This window comes from Dendropsophus ebraccatus, chromosome 6 (genome assembly GCF_027789765.1).
Source record: "Dendropsophus ebraccatus isolate aDenEbr1 chromosome 6, aDenEbr1.pat, whole genome shotgun sequence".
In the NCBI taxonomy this organism is placed as follows: domain Eukaryota; kingdom Metazoa; phylum Chordata; class Amphibia; order Anura; family Hylidae; genus Dendropsophus; species Dendropsophus ebraccatus.
In genome coordinates, this window is record NC_091459.1 from 7,467,199 (window position 1) to 7,491,463 (window position 24,265).

The 24,265-nt window shown below is 47.5% G+C and overlaps 1 protein-coding gene across 2 annotated transcripts; it reads left to right on the forward strand.

Annotated features, from left to right (window-relative positions):
- Positions 1-9,779: 9,779 nt before the first annotated feature.
- On the forward strand, positions 9,780-23,327 carry LOC138794621 (deoxyribodipyrimidine photo-lyase-like). 2 transcript variants are annotated; one of them, XM_069973390.1, is made up of 10 exons: positions 9,780-9,955; positions 11,418-11,893; positions 13,415-13,560; positions 13,638-13,820; positions 15,657-15,815; positions 16,931-17,129; positions 18,858-19,010; positions 20,676-20,797; positions 21,945-22,104; positions 22,948-23,327. In XM_069973390.1, exons 2-10 carry the CDS (start codon positions 11,488-11,490, stop codon positions 23,100-23,102), a joined length of 1,683 nt encoding a protein of 560 aa, XP_069829491.1. In that variant the 5' UTR covers positions 9,780-9,955; positions 11,418-11,487; the 3' UTR covers positions 23,103-23,327. The 2 variants fall into 2 exon arrangements, with proteins under 2 accessions (XP_069829491.1, XP_069829490.1); XM_069973389.1 differs by having other exon boundaries at positions 9,780-9,893.
- The last annotated feature ends 938 nt before the right edge of the window (positions 23,328-24,265 follow it).

Consider the following 24,265-nt stretch of genomic DNA (forward strand, 5'->3'; position numbering starts at 1 on the left):
TCCTAAGTAACGATTATCGCTCCATGGAAACGAGTGAACGTTTTCAGGTCTTTCGCAATAGCGGTCGTTTGAGATCGTTAATCGTTAACGATTATGCAAACGATAATTGTCCAGTGAAATAGTCCGGCCCTTAGACAACTGTTGGGTGAATACCTCCCCCCTCCCCATTTTAGCCATGATGTATAAGGCGGCCTTCTGTCTCCTAAGACAGATGAAGCAGGTTGGATATCAATGGCTCGTTCTTGTGGAGATACTAAAAGAGGAGCCTGACAGCAGCAACACACTGACAACACAGTCTGACAACACCCCCCTCCCCCACCCTAAATTCAGAAGAAAAACAAACAAAGCACTCATGGTAGGAATGGATGAGACAGCTGTCATTCAGTGATTCAACCTACAGTCACTGGAGGTGTATGGCCAGCTTAAAGGGGTGGTGTCACAAAGCAAAATCACATATGTACCCATACCTCCCAACATTTTGGACAGCCAAAGAGGGACACTTGTGGAAAATTGTACAGACATTTCTTTTTAATTCAAGGATGCAATCCCACATACAGGATCTGCAGCAGGTTGATGCATTTAATTACATCAATATCTGCAAATCTGCAGCAGATCCTGTATGTGTGACTGCATCCTTAGGGTCTTATTCAACGGGCCGAGCAATGATGTAAACGAGCGCCGATCTGCTAGATCGGCGCTCGTTTACTGGTCCTATTCCACGGCCTGATGATCGTGAAACAAGGGCTGCATGGACATCGTTACCGATGTCTTTGCAGCCCTTGTTTCATACATTACCTGTCAGGGGCGGAGCTGTATGAACTGACAGGCCGCTAAGCCAATCACTGGCCGCGGCGTTTCCAGCCAGTGATTGGCTGAGCGGTCTGTAAGTTCAGACAGCTCCGCTCCGAAGCCGATGCTGCTGCGCGGGACTGAGAGAAGAAGACCTGCGGCCCTGACAGGTAATGTATGGTTCTGCTGAAATCGTCGGGCGCCGCCGCACACCCCTATTCAACCGTAGCGATGCGCTGGTGGCGAACAGCAATTTTAGGTCTGTACAACTTCCGTACACCCTGCTCGTCCGATGGGCGGGCTGGGGGAGCATGGGGAGGCGTGACAAGGCGGGGAAGAGGCGTGGCCTCCTCATGCACCTCATTTTCACCTACACCTGGAAGCAGGTGTAGATTTAGTATGCCGAGCGCAGGTTCGGGCACCCGGTCAGCCGGATCCACTAAGAGTGAATCCTGACGGGGAAAAGGGGGCGGGCCTAATAGAAGACCGGCAATGAGTCTGCATGTGTGAAAGGGGCCATAATGTCACATGATTCATTTGATATAACAATTTTTAGGATCCAACTTGCACCACATGATAGATAATATGCAGGTTTGGGTCTATTATACAGTAAGAAACCAGACACTTTCTAGAGCAACATAAAAAGTTTATTTCTGCCAATCTCATTTCTAGGTCAAAAAGAGGGACATGTAAGGGACCAAGAGGGACAGAGGGACGTGGGTAAAAAGTAGGGACTATCCCTCCAAAAGAGGGACACTTGGGAGGTATGATGTACCACATATATATTTGTAAAGGAGAAGAAATGTGCTATTTTCCCTATAAATCTACCCCACCCAGCATTATAAAGAAGCCACAATGCTGCAGATACAGCCTGCCAGGGACTTGTCTCAGAAGGGATGGGAGAGGAGGGGGAGACAGAGAGAAAAGCTCACACACAGATTTTTGTGTCTTCAGCAGAAAGCAGCAGCTGAGAACTGGGGAAAGGAGACTGAATAGATAATAACAAGTATGGAAGGAATTGTTAGTCTCACCATCGGCAGCAACATAGCAAATGGTATGTTTGAGTGGAATAACCCTTTAAATGGGCACAGATCAAAAAGTTCTGCACTCATCATCATGCAGCCATGTATAAGGGCTTTTTCCACAGCTCTGTCAGAAGGGAGGTATACATGCACTATCGATGACCACGCATCCGAATGACCGCCATGGAATTCTACATTTCTTCTGACAAAATCTGATGAGACAACCCCCATGCCGGCAGCTTCAGATTGTAGAGAAAACAAGTCTTTTATGTATGAAAAGTTACCTTCCTATTTCTAGCCCATTCAGTTAAAGAGACACAAAGGGAAACAGTAAAAAAAAGCTCCCTGAGGCCTAATAATATCATATAATGTGTCTACAATAAAGGTGGAAGCGCTGGATAAAATGGAAAATAACACTGAAGCACAAAGGCCTGAGAGTAACACAATACTTGTTTACCAGAGAAAACAGAAAATTATGACGTGTGTTCTTTGTCCTAAATCCGAGCTCAGGTGACAGCCTAATAACAGGAGCACAAAGCCGTCCTCCATGTTATATGTCTGTTACCTAACAGGAGTATCAGCAGCAGCAGTGCAGGACTAGTGATCAGCGAACATCCCGATATTCAGATCCCGAACATAAAAAAAAATATCTTGATCGGTTCATGTTCACCGAACATTCACTGCCCCCAGCCGAGCGGAATAGGTGAACATAATTTGAGAGATAGTGACTGGCGGCAGACACCGCCAGTCAAATCCCAGTATCTGTTGTGGAGTTAGAGTCTCAGCTCCAATCAGTTTTGGGGCTGGGATTCTGGGTTCCCTATAAACCCCCCCTGGTCCTTAGTTCCCTGCCTGCGATAGTGCCTAGTTTACTAGTGTATCTTGACCTGGCATTATTTCCTGCATTGCTTTTCCGGCTTATCTGACTTCTGGCTCTTTACTATTCGACTACCCTCTTGGATTCTGTATTGTACTGCGCTCCTCGTGTGTATATACACAATGATGTGCATACATGTGACACACACTGACAAATTGTCAGCTCTCCCTCCCTACACTGACAATTTCACAACATTCTAAGCCCTACTCAGTCAGCTCTCCCTCCCTACACTGACGATTTCACAACATTCTAAGCCCTACTCAGTCAGCTCTCCCTCCCTACACTGACAATTTCACAACATTCTAAGCCCTACTCAGTCAGCTCTCCCTCCCTACACTGACAAATTTACAACGTTCTAAGCCCTACTCAGTCAGCTCTCCCTCCCTACACTGATGATTTCACAACGTTCTAAGCCCTACTCAGTCAGCTCTCCCTCCCTACACTGACGATTTCACAACGTTCTAAGCCCTACTCAGTCAGCTCCCCCTCCCTACACTGACGATTTCACAACGTTCTAAGCCCTACTCAGTCAGCTCTCCCTCCCTACACTGACGATTTCACAACGTTCTAAGCCCTACTCAGTCAGCTCTCCCTCCCTACACTGACGAATTCACAACGTTCTAAGCCCTACTCAGTCAGCTCTCCCTCCCTACACTGACGATTTCACAACATTCTAAGCCCTACTCAGTCAGCTCTCCCTCCCTACACTGACGATTTCACAACATTCTAAGCCCTACTCAGTCAGCTCTCCCTCCCTACACTGACAATTTCACAACGTTCTAAGCCCTACTCAGTCAGCTCCCCCTCCCTACACTGACGATTTCACAACGTTCTAAGCCCTACTCAGTCAGCTCTCCCTCCCTACACTGACGATTTCACAACGTTCTAAGCCCTACTCAGTCAGCTCTCCCTCCCTACACTGACGAATTCACAACGTTCTAAGCCCTACTCAGTCAGCTCTCCCTCCCTACACTGACGATTTCACAACATTCTAAGCCCTACTCAGTCAGCTCTCCCTCCCTACACTGACGATTTCACAACATTCTAAGCCCTACTCAGTCAGCTCTCCCTCCCTACACTGACAATTTCACAACATTCTAAGCCCTACTCAGTCAGCTCTCCCTCCCTACACTGACAAATTTACAACGTTCTAAGCCCTACTCAGTCAGCTCTCCCTGCCTACACTGACGATTTCACAACGTTCTAAGCCCTACTCAGTCAGCTCTCCCTCCCTACACTGACGATTTCACAACGTTCTAAGCCCTACTCAGTCAGCTCCACCTCCCTACACTGACGATTTCACAACGTTCTAAGCCCTACTCAGTCAGCTCTCCCTCACTACACTGACGATTTCACAACGTTCTAAGCCCTACTCAGTCAGCTCTCCCTCCCTACACTGACGATTTCACAATGTTCTAAGCCTCACTCAGTCAGCTCTCCCTCCCTACACTGACAATTTCACAACGTTCTAAGCCCTACTCGGTAAGCTCTCCCTCCCTACACTGACTACCACTGTGAATATTGCTGCCTTACTAAATTTAGATGCTGTCCCTGCTCTTTTCACTCTCCCTATTGAACAAGAATCAGGAAAGACTTGAGAAAATTCGCCTCAGCGTCATGTTTTTATCACATTTACGTAACGTACGTAATGAGGCCAATCACAGTAATGCCAGTAGTGAACATGGCTACTACATTACCTGACGTGCCCTTCCTTCCCCACACGTTCATTGGCTCTTTCAAATTGGTGGGAGGAAAGTTACGCAGTTGGGTACATGGTGAGATAAACGTTCACATGTTCTAAAATGATCGTTATTGGCATCAAATAAATTCTTTGTGATCAGCGAACATGAACAATTCGTACAAAAATATGAACATTTACGAACATCTTGGCTCATCACGACACAGGACTAGAGAGATATATAGGGGAGATTTATCAAACATGGTGTAAAGTAAAACTGGCTCAGTCGCCCCCGGCAACCAATCAGATTCCACCTCTCATTCCTCACAGACTCTTTGGAAAATGAAAGGTGGAATCTGATTGGTTGCTAGTTGAAGAGGAACTATCAGCAGGTGAGATGAATCTAACCTGCTGATATGTCCCTATTGCACAGGAGACGCTGAGGAGGAGGGTATGACTCTTATAGTATGTCTCTTATAGCATGTCTCTTATAGTATGTCTCTTATAGTATGTCTCTTATAGCGTGTCTCTTATAGCGTGTCTCTTATAGTGTGTCTCTTATAGTATGTCCCTTATAGTATGTCTCTTATAGTGTGTCCCTTATAGTATGTCTCTTATAGTATGTCTCTTATAGCGTGTCTCTTATAGCATGTCTCTTATAGTGTGTCTCTTATAGTATGTCTCTTATAGTATGTCTCTTATAGCGTGTCTCTTATAGCGTGTCTCTTATAGCATGTCTCTTATAGCGTGTCTCTTATAGTATGTCTCTTATAGTATGCCTCTTATAGTGTGTCTCTTATAGTGTGTCTCTTATAGCATGTCTCTTATAGTATGCCTCTTATAGTGTGTCTCTTATAGTGTGTCTCTTATAGTGTGTCTCTTATAGTATGTCTCTTATAGTATGCCTCTTATAGCGTGTCTCTTATAGTATGTCTCTTATAGTATGCCTCTTATAGTGTGTCTCTTATAGTGTGTCTCTTATAGTGTGTCTCTTATAGCATGTCTCTTATAGTGTGTCTCTTATAGTGTGTCTCTTATAGCGTGTCTCTTATAGCATGTCTCCTATAGTGTGTCTCTTATAGTGTGTCTCTTATAGCGTGTCTCTTATAGTGTGTCTCTTATAGCGTGTCTCTTATAGCGTGTCTCTTATAGTGTGTCTCTTATAGTACGTCTCTTATAGTGTGTCTCTTATAGTATGTCTCTTATAGTGTGTCTCTTATAGCTGTCTCTTATAGTGTGTCTCTTATAGTGTGTCTCTTATAGTGTGTCTCTTATAGTACGTCTCTTATACTGTGTCTCTTATAGTACGTCTCTTATAGTGTGTCTCTTATAGCTGTCTCTTATAGTGTGTCTCTTATAGTGTGTCTCTTATAGTACGTCTCTTATACTGTGTCTCTTATAGTGTGTCTCATAGTGTGTCTCTTATAGCGTGTCTCTTATAGTATGTCTCTTATAGTGTGTCTCTTATAGTGTGTCTCTTATAGTGTGTCTCTTATAGTATGTCTCTTATAGTGTGTCTCTTATAGCTGTCTCTTATAGTGTGTCTCTTATAGTGTGTCTCTTATAGCTGTCTCTTATAGTGTGTCTCTTATAGTATGTCTCTTATAGTGTGTCTCTTATAGCTGTCTCTTATAGTGTGTCTCTTATAGCCGTATTACACCTGCAGACCCTCCATCTTCACTCACCAGTTAGCAGGATTTTCTAGTTTCTGATCATCATATTGATATCTGATCAGTCTTTGACCGCGTTCCCACATTTACTGTATGTCACCAAATTTAGCCGATACCAGACCCTCATGTGGTAACCAATACGTGTATGGCCAATAATCCTGGTAACAGCACATGACTACCATACCCCCCCCCTCCAAAAGACGCCAGATTTACTGGCAAGTTGGAAAGGGAGGTGGGAGACTAAAAAAATAAAAAAAAAGTTGTTTGCTTCCCCGTGCTCCCTGGTGCTGCCCCCCTCCCTGGTGCTGCCCCCCTCCTTGGTGCTGCCCCCCTCCCTGGTGCTGCCCCCCTGCTAGGTGCTGCCTCCCTCCCTGGTGCTGCCCCCCTGCTAGGTGCTGCCCCCTCCCTGGTGCTGTTCCCCTGCTAGGTGCTGCCCTCCTCCCTGGTGCTGCCCCCCTGCTAGGTGCTGCCTCCCTCCCTGGTGCTGCCCCCCTCCTTGGTGCTGACCCCCTCCCTGGTGCTGCCCCCCTCCCTGGTGCTGCCCCCCCTCCCTGGTGCTGCCCCCCTCCCTGGTGCTGCCTTCCTCCCTGGTGCTGCCCCCCTCCCTGGTGCTGCCCCCCTGCTAGGTGCTGCCCCCCTGCTAGGTGCTGCCCCCCTCCCTGATGCTGCCCCCCTCCCTGGTGCTGCCCCCCGCTAGGTGCTGCCCTCCTCCCTGGTGCTGCCCCCTTGCTAGGTGCTGCCCCCTCCCTGGTGCTGCCCCCCTGCTAGGTGCTGCCCTCCTCCCTGGTGCTGCCCTCCTCCCTGGTGCTGTCCCCCTCCCTGGTGCTGCCCCCCTCCCTGGTGCTGCCCCCCTGCTAGGTGCTGCCCCCCTGCTAGGTGCTGCCCTCCTCCCTGGTGCTGCCCCCCTGCTAGGTGCTGCCCCCTCCCTGGTGCTGCCCCCCTCCCTGATGCTGCCCCCCTGCTAGGTGCTGCCCTCCTCCCTGGTGCTGCCCCCCTGCTAGGTGCTGCCCCCCTCCCTGGTGCTGTCCCCCTCCCTGGTGCTGCCCCCCTCCCTGGTGCTGCCCCCCTGCTAGGTGCTGCCCTCCTCCCTGGTGCTGCCCCCCTTCCTGGTGCTGCCCCCCTGCTAGGTGCTGCCCCCTCCCTGGTGCTGCCCCCCTCCCTGATGCTGCCCCCCTGCTAGGTGCTGCCCTCCTCCCTGGTGCTGCCCCCCTGCTAGGTGCTGCCCCCCTCCCTGGTGCTGTCCCCCTCCCTGGTGCTGCCCCCCTGCTAGGTGCTGCCCCCCTCCCTGGTGCTGCCCCCCTGCTAGGTGCTGCCCCCCTCCCTGGTGCTGCCCCCCTGCTAGGTGCTGCCCCCCTCCCTGGTGCTGCCCCCCTGCTAGGTGCTGCCCTTGGCCGGGACCACGGGTGCAGGGGCGGTCTTGGCATTTCTGGGGCCCCAAGCGAAGCTATGTCTGGGGCCCCCCTCGACACACGTTCCAAAACAATAGACCGCTGTGTGTTGCCCCCAGTAGTATATACCCCTTGTGTCCTGCCCCCAGTAGTATATACCCCTTGTTTGCTTCCCCCAGTAGTATATAGCCCCCTGTGTGTCCCCCCCATTATATATAGCCCCCCTGTGTGCTCCCCCAGAAGTATATAGACCTCCTGTGTGCTGCCCCAGTTGTATATAGACCCCCTGTGTGCCCCACTAGTATATAGGCCCCCTGTGTGCTCCCTCAGGGGTATTTAGCCCCCCTGTGTGCTCCCCCACTTGGATATAGACCTCCTGTGTGCTCCCCCACTTGGATATAGACCCCTGTGTGCTCCTCCAGTAGTATATAAACCCCCTGTGTGGTTCCCCCAGTAGTATATAGACCCCCTGTGTGCCCCACCAGTATTATATAGACCCCTTGTGTGCTGCTCCAGTAGTATACAGACCCCTGTGTGCTCCCCCAGTTATATATAGACCACCTGTGTGCCTCACAAGTAGTATATAGACCCCCTGTATGTTCCCCCAGTAGTATATAGCCCCCCTGTGTGCTCCCCCACTTGGATATAAACCTCCTGTGGGCTCTCCAAGTTGTATATAGACCCGATTCTGCTGCCCCAAGTAGTATATAGACCCCCTGTGTGCTGCCCCCAGTAGTATATAGACCCCTCTGTGAAGCCCCAGTAGTCTATAGCCCCCATGTGTGCTCCCCCTGTTATATAGCCCCCCTGTGTGATCCCCCCATTTATATAGACCCCCGATGTGCACTCCCCCAGTTAAACAGACCCCTGTGTGCTCCCCCTCCCATATAGTATAAAACACAATAAAACAAACACTTATACTCACCTGGGTCTGGGCGTCTCCTCTTCTCTTCACTCTTGTGGCCCCAGGAAGGGTTTTCCCTACGATCACAAGAGGCCGCACTCTTCTTGTCCTGGCGCCGATGCTCCAGTGATGTCACTGGAGCGCAGGCACCACAAGGACAAAGCTGCCACTTGTGACCGCAGGGAAAACCCTTCCTGCGGCCACAAGAGTGACTGACAGGAAGGGAGCCAATGTCTCCCGCCCTGTCAGTGCTGCTGCATGTAACTGTGAGCGCTCATTACGAGTGCTCATAGTTACAGTTCAGATGGCAGCAGCGAGCAGGGCAGCGGCCCTGTCCAGGGGTCTTGAGCACAAGAGCAGGGCGTGGGGGCCCCCCTGGATGTTGGGGGCCCCAAGCGATCGCTTGGGGTGCTTGGTGCCAAAGACCGCCACTGCACGGGTGCCTAGTAGTAAATACGGCCCTGCCTTTTCCCTCCTCCTCGGCCACTGTCCACTTAAGCCCCTATTCCACGGGTCGTTTAAAGGAGCAATATCGTTCATATTCGGCCGATATCGGCCGCTACGAACGATATTCGTCCCGTGGAATAGAGTGCAACGATCAGCCGACATCGTTCATGTCGGCTGATCGTTGCAGTTGCTTGTTTTTCAACATGTTGAAAAACAAGGGACTGATATAGCAGTGATCTGCTGCCGTTGCTCCGTTGAATAGGAGCATCGGCAGCAGGCGCTGCTGTATCCTATGGGCTGCCCGGACGATCAGCGATCCCTGGGGCAGCACCCCCGCAGCTCCCCGCCGCCCCTCCCGCACTCACCCGCTCGCTGCAGCCGCGTTGAATAGCGGCAGCAGCGAGCGGGGAACGAGGAGCAAACGAGCACTGAGAGCGCTCGTTTGCTCCTCCAAACGACTCGTGGAATAGGGGCATTAGTCTGGTAGGACCGTCAGGAACACTGGGGCACCCGTTAGGAGCAATGCCGGCCCCCATAGCGGAGATCCATCCCCAGCGGCCCACCTATTCAGTGGAGCGGGTGGGATTGGTGCTATGGGCGGAGGGGCAGTGCTTGTAATGGTCAAAACAGTTCAAATATATTCTGAAAGTTGATGGAGTCCGTCTCTGTCACCCATTAGCAGTGAGTATAGGGACCATCAGTTACCATGGACCCAGCTCTGACCACCCCCTCTGTACCTCCTACAGTTCCTTCCCAGCACAAGTGGTTATGCTTTGCACATACAGTATCCTGTTGTTATACATTATTACATCATATATATAGACGGTCACACTGGCAGCATCACCCGCGCTGCAGGAACTTTCCCGACCATCGCTGTTCTCTATGGGCCGTTATAGTGTGTAGCGTCCTCGTGAATCATTTCCCTTGTTTACCACCAGGTGTCGCTGTCCGCTCTCAATGTTCCGGAAATACGCGGCGTATTACGTCATCTTGAAAGTCCTCTATTCTTTGCCTTATATAATGTTGTGGCGCGCATGTGAATGTTACACAAGCAGAGAGAGGAGCGGGGGGCGGTGATAGCCGGGACGGCGGAGAGGAGTCAGCCCGGGTGTGGACAGGTACGGTGCGGGGTCCCTCACTCTGCACATGGACACTGTGATGGAGCCTTATAATAAGCAGTGTATGTGTAACCTGTGTGAGGATGCTGCGCATTGTGTATAGGGACGGGAGGTACCACATAGATGGCGGGGGGGGGGACAGGAGGTACCACATACATGGGGGGGGGGGGGACAGGAGGTACCACATACATGGGGGGGCAGGAGGTACCACATACAAGGGGGGGCGGGAGGTACCACAGACATGGGGGGGGACAGGAGGTACCACATAGATGGCGGGGGGGGGGGGACAGGAGGTACCACATACATGGGGGGGGGGGGGACAGGAGGTACCACATACATGGGGGGGCAGGAGGTACCACATACATGGGGGGGGCAGGAGGTACCACATACAAGGGGGGGGCGGGAGGTACCACATACATGGGGGGGACAGGAGGTACCACATACATGGGGGGGGGGGCAGGAGGTACCACATACATGGGGGGGGGCAGGAGGTACCACATACATGGGGGGGGGCAGGAGGTACCACATACATGGGGGGGGGCAGGAGGTACCACATACATGGGGGGGGGGCAGGAGGTACCACATACATGGGGGGGCAGGAGGTACCACATACATGGGGGGGGGGCAGGAGGTACCACATACATGAGGGGGGGGGCAGGAGGTACCACATACATGAGGGGGGGGCAGGAGGTACCACATACATGAGGGGGGGGCAGGAGGTACCACATACATGGGGGGGGGGCAGGAGGTACCACATACATGGGGGGGGGGCAGGAGGTACCACATACATGGGGGGGGGCAGGAGGTACCACATACATGGGGGGGGGGGGGACAGGAGGGTTCCTAACCCTAACCCACCCCCATCACCCACTGTTGCCATAGGACCCCCCTCACCCATCACCCACTGTCACCACAGGACCCCCACACCCATCACCCACTGTCACCATAGGACCCCCCCACACCCATCACCCACTGTCACCACAGGACCCCCCACACCCATCACCCACTGTCACCATAGGACCCCCCTACACCCACTGTCACCATAGGACCCCCCCACACCCATCATGTACTGTCACCATAAGACCTCCACACCCATCATGTACTGTCACTATAGGACCCCCCACACCCATCACCCACTGTCACCATAGGACCCCCACACCCATCACCCACTATCACCATTCATAGCACCCCACACCCATCACCCACTGTCACCATTCATACACCCCTAAAACCCATCACCCACTTTCACCATTCGTAGGACCCTACACCCATCACCCACTGTCACCAGCATTGCTGTATAGGGCTGAGTGATGAATGACATTTGATTAGTTTGCATTTAAAGGGAATCTGTCTGCTGTAATTTATGTTCCTGCTGACACTGTAAGGTGAAGGTGATGTCTGCAAAGCCCAGGCCTTTTCAGTAGAGAATCCATGCCGCCATTGTGGCTGCTTACTAGGACCTGCCTGAGGTTTTTTTTATTTTTTTTACCCTCTAACCTGGGGGATGAATGTATTTTTCCCCAGACAATCTCTATCTGCCACGCTGATCCTGCGCTATTTCTATAGAGCTTTTTCCTTGACCAGAGTCAGAACCATGTCGTCTCAGAAAGGGAAGGCTCCAAAGCGCAAAAGCGAAGGGTCCGGAAGTGAGAAGTCTGACGGCCGCCCGGAGGACGACTCCGAGACAAAATCATCGACTGCATCCAAAATCCAAGGAAAAAGAAAACCTCAAGAAAATAAAACCAAGTCCAAAGCAATATCTGATGCGAGTAGCAGCGAGACCTCAGATGTCGACGCCAAAAAGCGGAAGATGCAAGAGAAGAAAGAGGCTGATGGCGATCTCACAGAGGCGGTGAGGAAGTCTCGCCTGAGTGTTGCCGCCTCTGTGTCTGACTTCAAGTTTAACAAGAAGAGAGTACGGCTGGTGTCCGCTGAGGCCGACCTGAAAGATGACGCCTTGGGCATAGTGTACTGGATGTCCAGGGATCAGAGAGTGGAAGGTGCGTGGATTGTTACTGTATTATGCAGGTGCGCCTTACATAATGGGAGGTGTGCAGATGGCATAGCCGGCAGTGTTACTGTTTATGTAGCATCAAGAGTTATGTAAACTGCATAGCTTGTGGTGCTACACCTCCTGTTTCTCTCCCCGTACCTTATAGATTGTAAGCCCTCACGGGCAGGGTCCTCTCTCTCCATGTACCAGTCGGCCATCTGCCTTCATGTAATGTGTTTTGATCTTGTAATGTTCTTGTTTGTTACCCGTGTCTCTTGTATAACGCTATGGAATCAAGGGCGCTTTATAAATAAATAATAATACACTGTTTGAGCAACTCCGATTAAGTTAATGGGAGCTGCTTAAAGGGGAACTATCAGCACTTTAGATAAATCTAACCTGCTGATAAGTCCCTATTGCACAGGAGACACTGAGGAGGAAGATATGTCTCATAGTAGGTCTCTTACCTTCCCCTGGTGCTGTTCCTGTCCACTTAGTCTGGTAGGACCGTCAGGAACACTGGGACACCCGTTAGGAGCAACACCTGCCCCCATAGCGGAGATCCATCCCCAGCGGCCCACCCCTTGTAATGATACCAGTGGAGCGGATTGGCAGCGGGGCAGTGCTCCTAATGGTCCTATGACTAAGTAGACAGGGACAGCACTGAGGATGAAGGTAACAGACATCCCTTCCTCCCTGTTATCCCGGGGGCTATCAGCAGGTTAGACACTACACAATTTTACAAAATTTGCTGGAGGGGTGCAGTTTTTTTTTTGTTTGTTTTTTTTTCCTGTTCGTGGTGTAGTAAATCTGATATGTTAAAGTTGACCTGTTAACTTATCGGGGGTTAGGTAGGGCTTCTTGTCGGAGTACAAGGTGCCTTCTTTCTGGCCATAGCCTTTTCCAGTCCTGAGATATAAGCTTTTTTTTTTTTTTTTTTTCATATTCAAATGAGGCCTAAGTCATCAGGCCACAAGCAGCTCCCCAGCTTGGGAAGAGCCCAGGCAAGTCCATACCATCCTTTTTTTTTTTTTTTTCCCTACCTCCATACCTACTTGCAGACCCCTACTACCCTTTGACAGCTGCTAGACTGCCTTCTTTAGTTCTCAAAGTTGAAATCTTGCACAGGAGCTGTCCATCCATGGGGCGGCACTCATGCAGTCATGTATTCTTCTTTTGGTGTCTTTCATCGGAGAGGAGTAATTAAGAGAACAGCGTACTGACTGCCAAAGGGGAGTAGGTGTACGCCAATGGGCACAAAGACAGTGAGTAAGGGATCATGGGCAGGCTAACCCTGGGCTGTGCCAGTGTCCCTGTCTAACCACCTTAAAGTCAGTCAATGATTGTCATCGGCTTTTTGATTTTGAAAAAGCTTCCTTATCATCTTTAAAGGGGAACTCGGGCCAAAAATCTTTTTCTTTTAAATCAACTGGTTTCAGAAAGTTGTATAGACTTGTAATTTAAGATAAAAGATTTTTGCCGGAGTACCCCTTTAAACTAACAAGTTCCTGTTACTCTCCTCTTTCAGATAACTGGGCCTTTCTCTATGCCCAGCGCCTGGCTCTGAAGCAGAAGCTGCCCCTGCATGTTGTCTTCTGTTTAGTTCCTAAGTTCTTAGAAGCTACTATCCGACACTATGGCTTCATGTTGAAAGGCATACAAGAAGTTGCTGAGGTATGTCACAGGATAAAACATGGGGTTAAACATAAAAAAGTGACATTTGAAAGAACGCAATTTTTTTTTTTTTTCAGGATTGTAAAGGTCTCAACATTCCCCTCCACTTGCTTATTGGATACGCCAAAGATGTTCTCCCAGACTTTGTAAAGAAACATAGCATTGGTGGGGTGGTGACTGACTTTGCTCCTCTGCGTGTCCCGTTGCAGTGGGTGTCTGATGTCTGTGAACGTCTGCCCAAAGATGTACCTCTTGTCCAGGTAAATTTAGATTACACATCTTGCTTCAAGTACTAGACATGGTAACGGGGAACTATCACCAGGTTAGACAAATCTAACCGGCTAATATCAGCGTATTGCGCGCAGGGTGCCATGGGTGCGAGGGTGGTATGTGTCTCCCCTTCTTCCTTGGTGCCATTCCCCTGCTGTTAGCAGTGTAATCCTCAGTCCGCACTGCCCGCCCCCAGAGTGCAAGCTGGCCTTCTTGCTCCATTTATTATCATTACAGGGAGCGGGCCGGATCAGTGCTCTGGTGGCGAAGTGCTCCTAATGGTGCTCCGGACCGAGGATCACACTGCTAACAGCACAGGGATGGTGCTGAGGAAGAAGGTGAGACACATATCCTCCTCCTTGGCACCCCTGTGCGCAGTAGGGGGCTATCAGCAGGTTAGATTTGTCTATCTCGGTACTGTAGTACTGGCCGGGATGATCTTTTCAGAGACTGGCCGCTCCGTGACCCGGCCGGGTCACGGAATGGCTAGTCTCTTACTGTGTGTAAACATAGCCTAATACTACATGTTTCCTGCAGAAGATGCTGATGTGACGCAGGTTCCTGTCAAAATCAGCCAAGCTCGTTTCCAAAGAGACAATTCATTTATAATAGCTCAGTTGTTCACAGTAGTGGAAAATCGGCCATGCATGTATGTATAGTCCCATTTGGTAGACTTGTTGCAGAAATGTTTATAATTGAAAGTTTTCCAAAACTAAACATTAACCCCCTATTCACATGGACCTAATCTGGAGACTTCATGCTGCAGATATGATGGTGTGGATTTAAAGTGTCACTGTTATAACTTTCAAAATCTAAATTAACAAGAAATGTGATATAAAGCGTGTTTTCAATTTATATTTTTTTCCCCCATTATCATGCTTTAAAACAAAGCTTGTATACTTGTATCCAGGTCCAGTCTCCTGAAGGCAGCTATATAACAGCTATACTTACTGTATCCAGGTCCAGTCTCCTGATGGCTGCTATATAACAGCTATACTTACTGTATCCAGGTCCAGTCTCCTGAAGGCTGCTATATAACAGCTATACTTACTGTATCCAGGTCCAGTCTCCTGAAGGCTGCTATATAACAGCTATACTTACTGTATCCAGGTCCAGTCTCCTGAAACTTTAGTCTTGTGCTGGTTGTAAAAGAGACTAAACCGGTCCGGGAGAATTCCGGCCAGTACAGAGAGTCACGGCTCAATGTGTCCATCAATCACATGACTGCCTTCTCTGTGAGTGCATATGACTAGAGATGAGCGCACCTGGAGCAGCTGGAGTCGATCCGAACCCGAACTTTCGGCATTTGATTAGCGGCGGCTGCTGAACTTGGATAAAGCCCTAAGGCTATGTGGAAATCATGGATATAGTCATTGGCTGTATCCAGGTTTTCCAGACAACCTTAGAGCTTTATCCAACTTCAGCAGCCGCCGCTAATCAAATACCGAACATTCGGGTTCAGATCAACTCGAACCCGAACTCTGTTCGCTCATCTCTACATATGACCTGGGAAACACAGGATTTCCTACATTTAGTCTCTTAAAGAAAAAGTCAGAACACAGGAAATGCCACATTTTCCATAATAACTAAAAACAATTAATAATGAATGTAAATTACACACTTGCTTTATATCACATCTACTGCTGATTTAGGTTTTGAAAGTTATAGCGACCAATATAAATGAATAGCCCCATGAATCTGTGAATTATGATCACACACAGCTTGTTTGATTTTTTTGTTATGGAGGCCCACCTGGATGTGTGCAGGAGCCCTATAGCTCCTTATGTTGGGGCTTTTGGTTCTCAAACCCTAATGTTTTTTTCCAGGTGGATGCACATAACATTGTCCCCTGCTGGGTTGCCTCCAATAAGCAGGAGTATGGAGCTCGTACCATTCGGAGGAAAATTCATGACCAGCTTTCTCATTTTCTTACTGAATTCCCTCCAGTCATTACCCACCCATACAGCTCCAAACTGCAGGCTGAGGTGAGTACCTGGTGAATTCCTCCTGCCACTACCCACCCATACAGCTGCAGGCTGAGGTGAGTACCTGGTGAATTCCTCCTGCCATTACCCACCCATACAGCTGCAGGCTGAGGTGAGTACCTAGTGAATTCCTCCTGCCATTACCCACCCATACAGCTGCAGGCTGAGGTGAGTACCTGGTGAATTCCTCCTGCCATTACCCACCCATACAGCTGCAGGCTGAGGTGAGTACCTGGTGAATTCCTCCTGCCATTAGCCACCCATACAGCTGCAGGCTGAGGTGAGTACCTGGTGAATTCCTCCTGCCATTACCCACCCATACAGCTGCAGGCTGAGGTGAGTACCTGGTGAATTCCTCCTGCCATTACCCACCCATACAGCTGCAGGCTGAGGTGAGTACCTGGTGAATTCCTCCTGCCATTACCCACCCATACAGCTGCAGGCTGAGGTGAGTACCTGGTGAATCCCTCCAGCCATTACCCACCCATACAGCTCCAAACTGCAGGCTGAGGTGAGTACCTGGTGAATTCCTCCAGTCAGAACCGACCGTCTTGTGGACAGTTGTTACAGAAGGTGTCACTTGTTCTAGAACCTGTTCTACGTTACTCAGACATCTCCTTCATTTCAATGGGCACGGTGTGGTACTATGTTTCCCTGTGATGGCACTGCAATGAATTTAAAGTCAAAAGATATCGCGTTAAAGGTTTTTTTTCACCATTTTTTTTTCTTTAAAATCAACTAGTGTCAGAAAGTGCCAAAGATTTGTAATTTACTTCTATTAAAAAAATCTCCAGTCTTCCAGTACTTATGAGCTGCTGTATGTCCTGCAGGAAGTGTTTTATTCTTTCCAGTCTCACACGGTGCTCTCTGCTGCCACCTCTGTGGCCTGCCAACATCACGTCTTAGGTTCCCTCTGAGATGTGAGTGGCTGTAGATCAGAGGACCAGTGTGATGCAGACTGAGGAGGTGAGTGGACATCATTGTCTTCATCCACTCCCTCCCTAGCGATACTGAAAAAGTCTCCTGCCCGGAGTACCCCATTAACATGAAGGAATAGGAAGCATTGAAATTTGTTGTCTGGCCGCTAATGTTCAGGCGTCTTTCTCGTCCTCCAGCCAATAGATTGGGATAAGTGCTACGCCAGCTTAGAAGTGGATCGTACAGTTAAGGAAGTAGAATGGGCAAAACCCGGTTCTAAGGCAGGAATGGACATCCTCTGCTCCTTCATATCCGAACGGCTCAAATGTTTTAACGCCGACCGAAACAATCCAAACAGACAAGCTCTCAGCAACCTGTCTCCATGGTTTCATTTTGGTAAGTGAAGAAAAAATGTCTCTGTCCCCTCTGATCACCATTTTACAGTTTACCAAAATATTCTACAACGTAACAACCTACTTTATTCATGAGTCGGCAAAGTTCTGTCCGTGTATCTTGCTGCCCTTGTGAGAAGTATCTATGCACAGGAATAATAGTGATCAGTGTAGGAGAGAAGGATGTCCCTGTATTGTAGGGGATCTGTTAAAGGGAACCAATCAGAATCATTGTTCCGATACGGTTCTCAACTGTATAGATCTACTGTGCAGCTCCCAGAGCATAGCGGCCGCGTCTGCAGCAGTAGCTATACATTGAGGAAAAAGGGAGTTTTATTCCGGTGCGTGAGGCCGGGAGAGGAAACAAACTAGTCATCTGGGCGGGCAGCCACACGTGTACTACTGGGAACCATATCGGCACAGTCATGCTGACTGGTTCCCCTTAAGTCTTTAGGCATATGATATGCAAAAAACACTGCAGAGACACAATCCTGTGTCTCGATGTCAGTGAAGTAGCAAGACCCTCCTCCGGGAAGAAACAACCAAGCCAAGGAATGTCTCTAGTCAAGGAAACCACCCAAGCATCCACAGACAGCTGTTTCGGGGTATTTGCCCCTCATCAGTGTGATGTAGGATTCTGGCTAGTGAGAGCAATGACTAGTAAGTGCATGCAAAAGGACGCTGGTTGATTTCCCAGGGGGCAATGTCATAGAATACACTGACGTTGAGACACGTGATGGTGTCTCTGCTGTGTTTTGGTTGATCTCCCTGAGGTCAACCAGTGTCCTTTTGCATGCACTTACTAGGCATTGCTCCAGCTAGCCAGTAACCTACTCCACACTGATGAGGGGCAAATACCCCGAAACAGCTGTCTGTGGATGGATACCTTGCTTGGGTGGTTTCCTTTACTGGAGACATTCCATGGCTTGGTTGTTCCTTCCCGGAGTGAGGTCTGGCTAGCTCACTGACATCGAGACACGTGATGGTGTCTCTGCGTTGTTTTGGTTAATCTCCCTGAGGTCAACCAGCGTCCTTTTTTAGGTATATGATAACCTACATGGTGACTCTTGCCAATAGTAACAGCAGTAGTTGGAATACAATTCGGGGCTGTACTTTAAGCTATAATTCAGTATTGGTACAAAACAAGTAATGCATTGTGTTCCTTAAAGAAGAAATCCCACAAGTTCAAAAACTGCAGGCAGGCTGGAGGAGACAGGAGAATAATATAAGACCTGAACTTACCCAATCGGTGACTGGGGCGGGACACCGGGCAATAGCTCGGGCCGGGTACGTGACGTTTCAGCTGGGGAAGCCAGATACATGATGTTTCCAGCAGAAGATGACAGCCGGCTCCTGTGAACAGGACCTGGGAGCGACGCATCGGAGGCACGGGGACGGGTGAGTTCAGGTGTTTATTATTTTACTGCCGCCATCAGCCGGCCTGCAGTTCTTGTACTTCCATGGGAGTTCTCCTTTAAATCAATAGTGTTATAAAGCATATATTCAGCTTTTACCTATATAAATGAGAAAGTCAACGCCTATAGACACACATGGCACGGCTTTTGTACATTCCTGAGCTGCAAAATATTACAGGGCACACCATATGCAACTTTCCTAGACCCTTAGCCCCCTTACAGCCAGGCCGCTATGGCAGCGTATACGTATAATCCACCAGCCTGCAGCGATATGTAATGGCCTGGAGCTGTCATCTCTGTGTTTGGTTGTATGACAGGTCAGCTGTCTGTGCAGCGAGCCATCCTGGAGGTGCAGAAGTATCGTAACAAGTACAAGGAATCTGTGGACAGCTTTGTGGAGGAGGCGGTAGTGAGGAGAGAGCTGGCCGACAATTTCTGTTACTACAATAAAAACTATGACAAAGTGGAAGGTACAGATATACTTGATGGCTCCATGTTATGTGAGAATTTCATTAAAGACCAGAGAATCAGCGGTGCTCCCTAGGAGATAGAAACCTTCTTTATGTTAACATAAAATGCAGGATCCCGTAGAGCTGCGTCCAACTTCTTCAGGCGTGGAGCTTCAAATACCGAGCATTCATGGTCAGAGAATGTTGCCAAACCCGAATGGTTCAGCATCTCCGCTCAACGCTAGTAATGGGAAAGTGATTTAAAGGGATACTCCAACAATTTTTTTTTTTTCTTTCAAATCAACTAGTGTCAAAGTTCATATTGATTTGTAAATTACTTCTATTTAAAAAATCTCCAGCCTTCCAGTACTTATCAGCTACTGTATGTCCTGCAGGAAGCTGTGTATTCTCTCCAGTCTGAGACAGTGCTCTCTGCTGCCACCTCTGTCCATGTCAGGAACTGTCCAGAGCAGCAGAGGTTTTCTATGGGGATTTGCTGCTGCTCTGGACAGTTCCTGACATGGACAGAGGTGGCAGCAGAGAGCACTGTGTCAGACTGGAGAGAATACACCACTTCCTGCAGGACATACAGCAGCTGATAAGTACTGGAAGACTGGAGATTTTTAAATAGAAGTAATCTACAAATCAATGTAAGTTTCTGACACCAGTTGATTTGAAAAAAAAAAATCGCAGAAGTACCCCGTTAATTATAATGCGTTTAATCACTTACACTTCCTTTCTACAGTAGACGCAGATTCACAGGGAATAGTAGTGTAAGAATTATTTACATTGCCTTTATCTGCCATGTCCGTGGTCATTCCGAGTTCCTCTTTGTATGTCTGCATTGACACTTTTTTTATTCTGGAACATGGAGACTGTGCACCAAGTGCTATAACATAATCTGATGTAGAGAAAAGAAAATCCCCTAGAGGGCAGCACAGGCCATTACTCTGATAAGAGATTAGGGATATATTAGTCAACATTTAACTTGAGTAGGATCAGAGTTATAATTGGAACTATGAAAACCGTGTACTTGTGTAATTGTTAAAAGTAATATTTGCATCTTGGGCGTTTATGACATGCCCCCAACACTCCATAAGCCCCTTCATACATCCCCAGCCTTTTTACAGTCAGGAAATGCTGATCAGGAGACATCAGTGCTTCTTGACTATAAAAACGGAGGAGAAAACAAAACCTACTTACCTGCTGCCTGGTTCTATGGGGCATCCGTGCTGAAATTCCAGGCAATTATAGGACATGGCCTATTTTCCAGCATGGACACCCTCCAGGAAGAAGGGTGTCCCTTCCCAATAGAAACCGACGTGTCTGAATAGAATTTCCTGACAGGTGAGGGCCTAAGGGCCCTATTACACTGACAGATTATCTGACAGATTTTTACAACCAAAGCCAGATTGGATTTGAGAAATCTCAGTCTTTTATAGTCTCTTCCTGGCTTTGGCTGCAAAAAATCTGTCAGATAATCTGGTGTAATAGGACCCTATGCCCTCATCCTGTAGGAAGGACTGGTGTCTGATGGCCCCACATTTCAACCCATTTGCCATATGCATCAGTAGAGGGGTGAGTGCTTGTACACATACAAAAAAAAAAGTTTTGAGCTTAGAATTTTTACTTTTTAAGTAATTTTTTTTTATTATACTGGGAATAAAAAACTTTGTTTTTGACAAGGTGCATACGACTGGGCCAAGAATACTCTGAAAGATCACGCGAAGGACACGCGGTCTCATGTGTACACGCTGGAGAAACTGGAACGTGGAAAGACTCATGATCCTCTATGGAACGCAGCTCAGGTAATGACCAGTCTTTAGTTTTGTGGGTTTTCAGGCTGTATTGCTATTCTCTATCACTATCTCTGCTTATTTGCCTTCCTTTTCATTGGCATTATTCTGACCGATGCATGTGGACTGGAGTGCAGGCCCTTTCCTTCATTTTGTTTATCACTTACTTTGTTCCATGACCCTCAGTGGGATGCTGGGGGGAATATGGCACATGTTACAGCGCTTCAGGATTAGAGACTTCCATACGCTTAGGTCTGATTTTGAGATCTCATCCCAGGTTTTTAACTAGTTGTTCCTTAAAGTGTCGCTGTCGTTTAAATTTTTTTTTTGCAGAAATCAATATTACAGGCGATTTTAAGAAACTTTACGACTAATCTCCCTCCTCCCCTCTCCATAGGTTACACAGGGGCTGACCGATGTAAAAGAGGGGTGATTTCCTGATAATGAGCAGTGGATGAGAGAGAGGAGGTTGGGGGGGGGCACCTGGGGAAAGTCTTTTTGAATGCAGATAATGGCATGTTTGCCTAATAAACCTAATTACAAAGTTTCTTAAAATCGCCTGGACTATTGATTTCTGCAAAAAAAAAAGAATAGTGACACTTTAAATCTAGTTTTAGTTCAAACCTTATATCGATTTCAATGTTGCCTCTTCCTCCTTAGATTTCCCATTGATTCCCAGCACCTGCTGGTATGTTCCCATAGAGCAGGAGAAGATAAGGAAGAAGGTAGCTGGTTCAGTGCCCTGGGGGCGGGACTACAGCCCTTGTTGCACTGATCAGCCCACCCCTCTACATGAATATTGACGGTTAATACTCGAAACAGGTTGATTACAAAAGTTGCACCTTAAAAATATTCACCCGTCATTAATAGAACTAAGGCCAAAAATGGGCGAAAAATCCAATTATTCACCCTAAAATAGGTGCAAAGCCCTTGATAAACTTCTGCCTTGGTCTTTTATATTTCATAAAGTAGTAACCAAAAATTACCCCCCCCCCCCCCCTGCATTCCTTCCATCAAACGCTGCTCTTCCCCCTAACACATGAACACACAGCGGATTAGCCGTATTGCCATTCTGTGGTTTTCCGGTGCAGAATCTGTGCTGTGATTGGGAAGGGTTGTTATATGTTCAGTGCAGGATGATGTGACCCTTTGTACTCAGTTGCAGATGGTGCACGAGGGGAAGATGCACGGCTTCTTGCGTATGTATTGGGCTAAGAAAATCCTGGAGTGGACCAGCTCCCCGGAAGAAGCCTTACGCTTTGCCATTTATCTCAATGATCGTTTTGAGTTGGATGGACGTGATCCCAATGGTTATGTAGGTAAGTGCAGAAACATTGCTGTATTGGTGGTCCATTTTGAGTCCCTGGAAAAGCATATTATGTACTTGGTTCTATGATTTTAAAGGGGTTCAGAAAAAAAATCTTTCAAATCAACTGGTGCCAGATATTTGTCATTTATTCCAATTAAAAAAAAAATCTCCAGTCTTCCAGTACCTTATGAGCTGCTGTATGTCCTGCAGGAAGTGGTATATTCTATCCAGTCTGGAAAGCAGGATAGGTTTTCTATGGGGATTTGCTGCAGCTCTGAACAGTTCCCGACATGGACAGAGGTGGCAGCAGAGAGCACTGTGTTAGACTGGAGAGAATACACCACTTCCTGCAGGACATACAGCAGCTGATAAGTACTGGAAGACTGGAGATTTTTTAATAGAAGTAAATTACAAATCTCTGGCACCAGTTGATTTGGAAAAAAAAAAAAAATTGCAGAATTACCCCTTTAATTATAATGCATTTAATCACTTACACTTCCTTTCTACAGTAGACGCAGATTCACAGGGAATAGTAGTGTAAGAATTATTTACATTGCCTTTATCTGCCATGTCCGTGGTCATTCCGAGTTCCTCTTTGTATGTCTGCATTGACACTTTTTATTCTGGAACAAGAAAATATCTGTCTCTAAAATAACATAAATAATCAATATATATATAAATAAAAATATTATACAACCACTTGTGTATTAGACAGCAATACTTACAATCTGACCAAATAAACTGCAGAATATATTCTCTTCAGCCCCTTCTGCCCCCAGCTTGGTAAATCAGTCGTGTTTGATGTAGATGTCAGTAAGGCTGCAGACTTGTTACCACCTCTTCTCTCCCCCAGGCTGTATGTGGTCTATCTGTGGAATCCATGACCAGGGTTGGGCTGAAAGAGCCGTGTTTGGGAAAATCCGCTACATGAACTATCAGGGATGCAAAAGGAAGTTCGATGTGGAACAGTTTGAACGGCGCTACCACCCCAAGAAGTTCACTTCCTAGCTTCACAGCGGCGATAAGCGTGCATGTGTTGTACTATCTCAGGATAATGGGGCTGCACTTCTATTGGCCGGTTAACTTGTCCTCCTCCTAGTAAGCACTTGGGTGTTATACTCCTGGGCATTTCATTTTAGAAATGTCTCACTATGGAACTTTTTTCACTGCCTATTTAATTGGACTTGTTGGTATGTTTCTCCAAAGTTATCAATTTCTCCAGTGTCTATATATATATATATATATATATATATATATATATATATATATATATATATATATATATATATATATATAAAATTAGTTATATATATATATATATATATATATATATATATATATATATATATATATATATTATTATAATATAATGACATTATTATTATTTCACACTCACTCACTCTCTGGGAAAGCAACTACTTGGATAAACCAGACCTTAATATAGCAATGCAATATGCTTTTTGCAACGGTTCCTCTATTTCAACACACGGGAATCCAGAATACTGTTATGTGATGTTAAAGGGGTAGTTCGGCAAAAAATCTCTTCTTTCAAATTAACTGGTTCCAGAAAGTGACAGAGATCTGTAATTTACTTCTATTAAAAAAATCTCCAGTCTTCCAGTACTTATCAGCTGCTGTATGTCCTGCAGGAAGTAGTGTATTCTTTCCAGTCTGACACGGTGCTCTCTGCTGCCACCTCTGTCCATGTCAGGAAATGTCCAGAGCAGAAGTTTTCTATAGATTTGCTGCTGCTCTGGACAGTTCCTGACATGGACAGAGGTGGCAGCAGAAAGCACTGTGTCAGACTGGAAAAAATACACTACTTCCTGCAGGACATATAGCAGCTGAAAAGTACTGGAGATTTATTATTTTATATAGAAGTTACAGATCTCTGGCAGCAGTTGATTTGAAAGAATTTTTTTTGGACTGAACTACCCCTCTAAAAGTAGCTGTATACTAAAAAGTCAGTCTTGTTAGTGTCAGCAGTTTGAAACTATTGCTATTATATCATAGGTGCCTTGTGTCTCCTTGACATATCTGTCTGTGCTTCCATAATGTAGACAAATAATAATAAATTCTTTGGTGCAAAGAGTCACCTCAAGCCCCGAAGTTCTGAATGGGTTTTATTGCCTGTCTCCCATTCCTGACCCTGCTTAGGACTCTGCACCCAG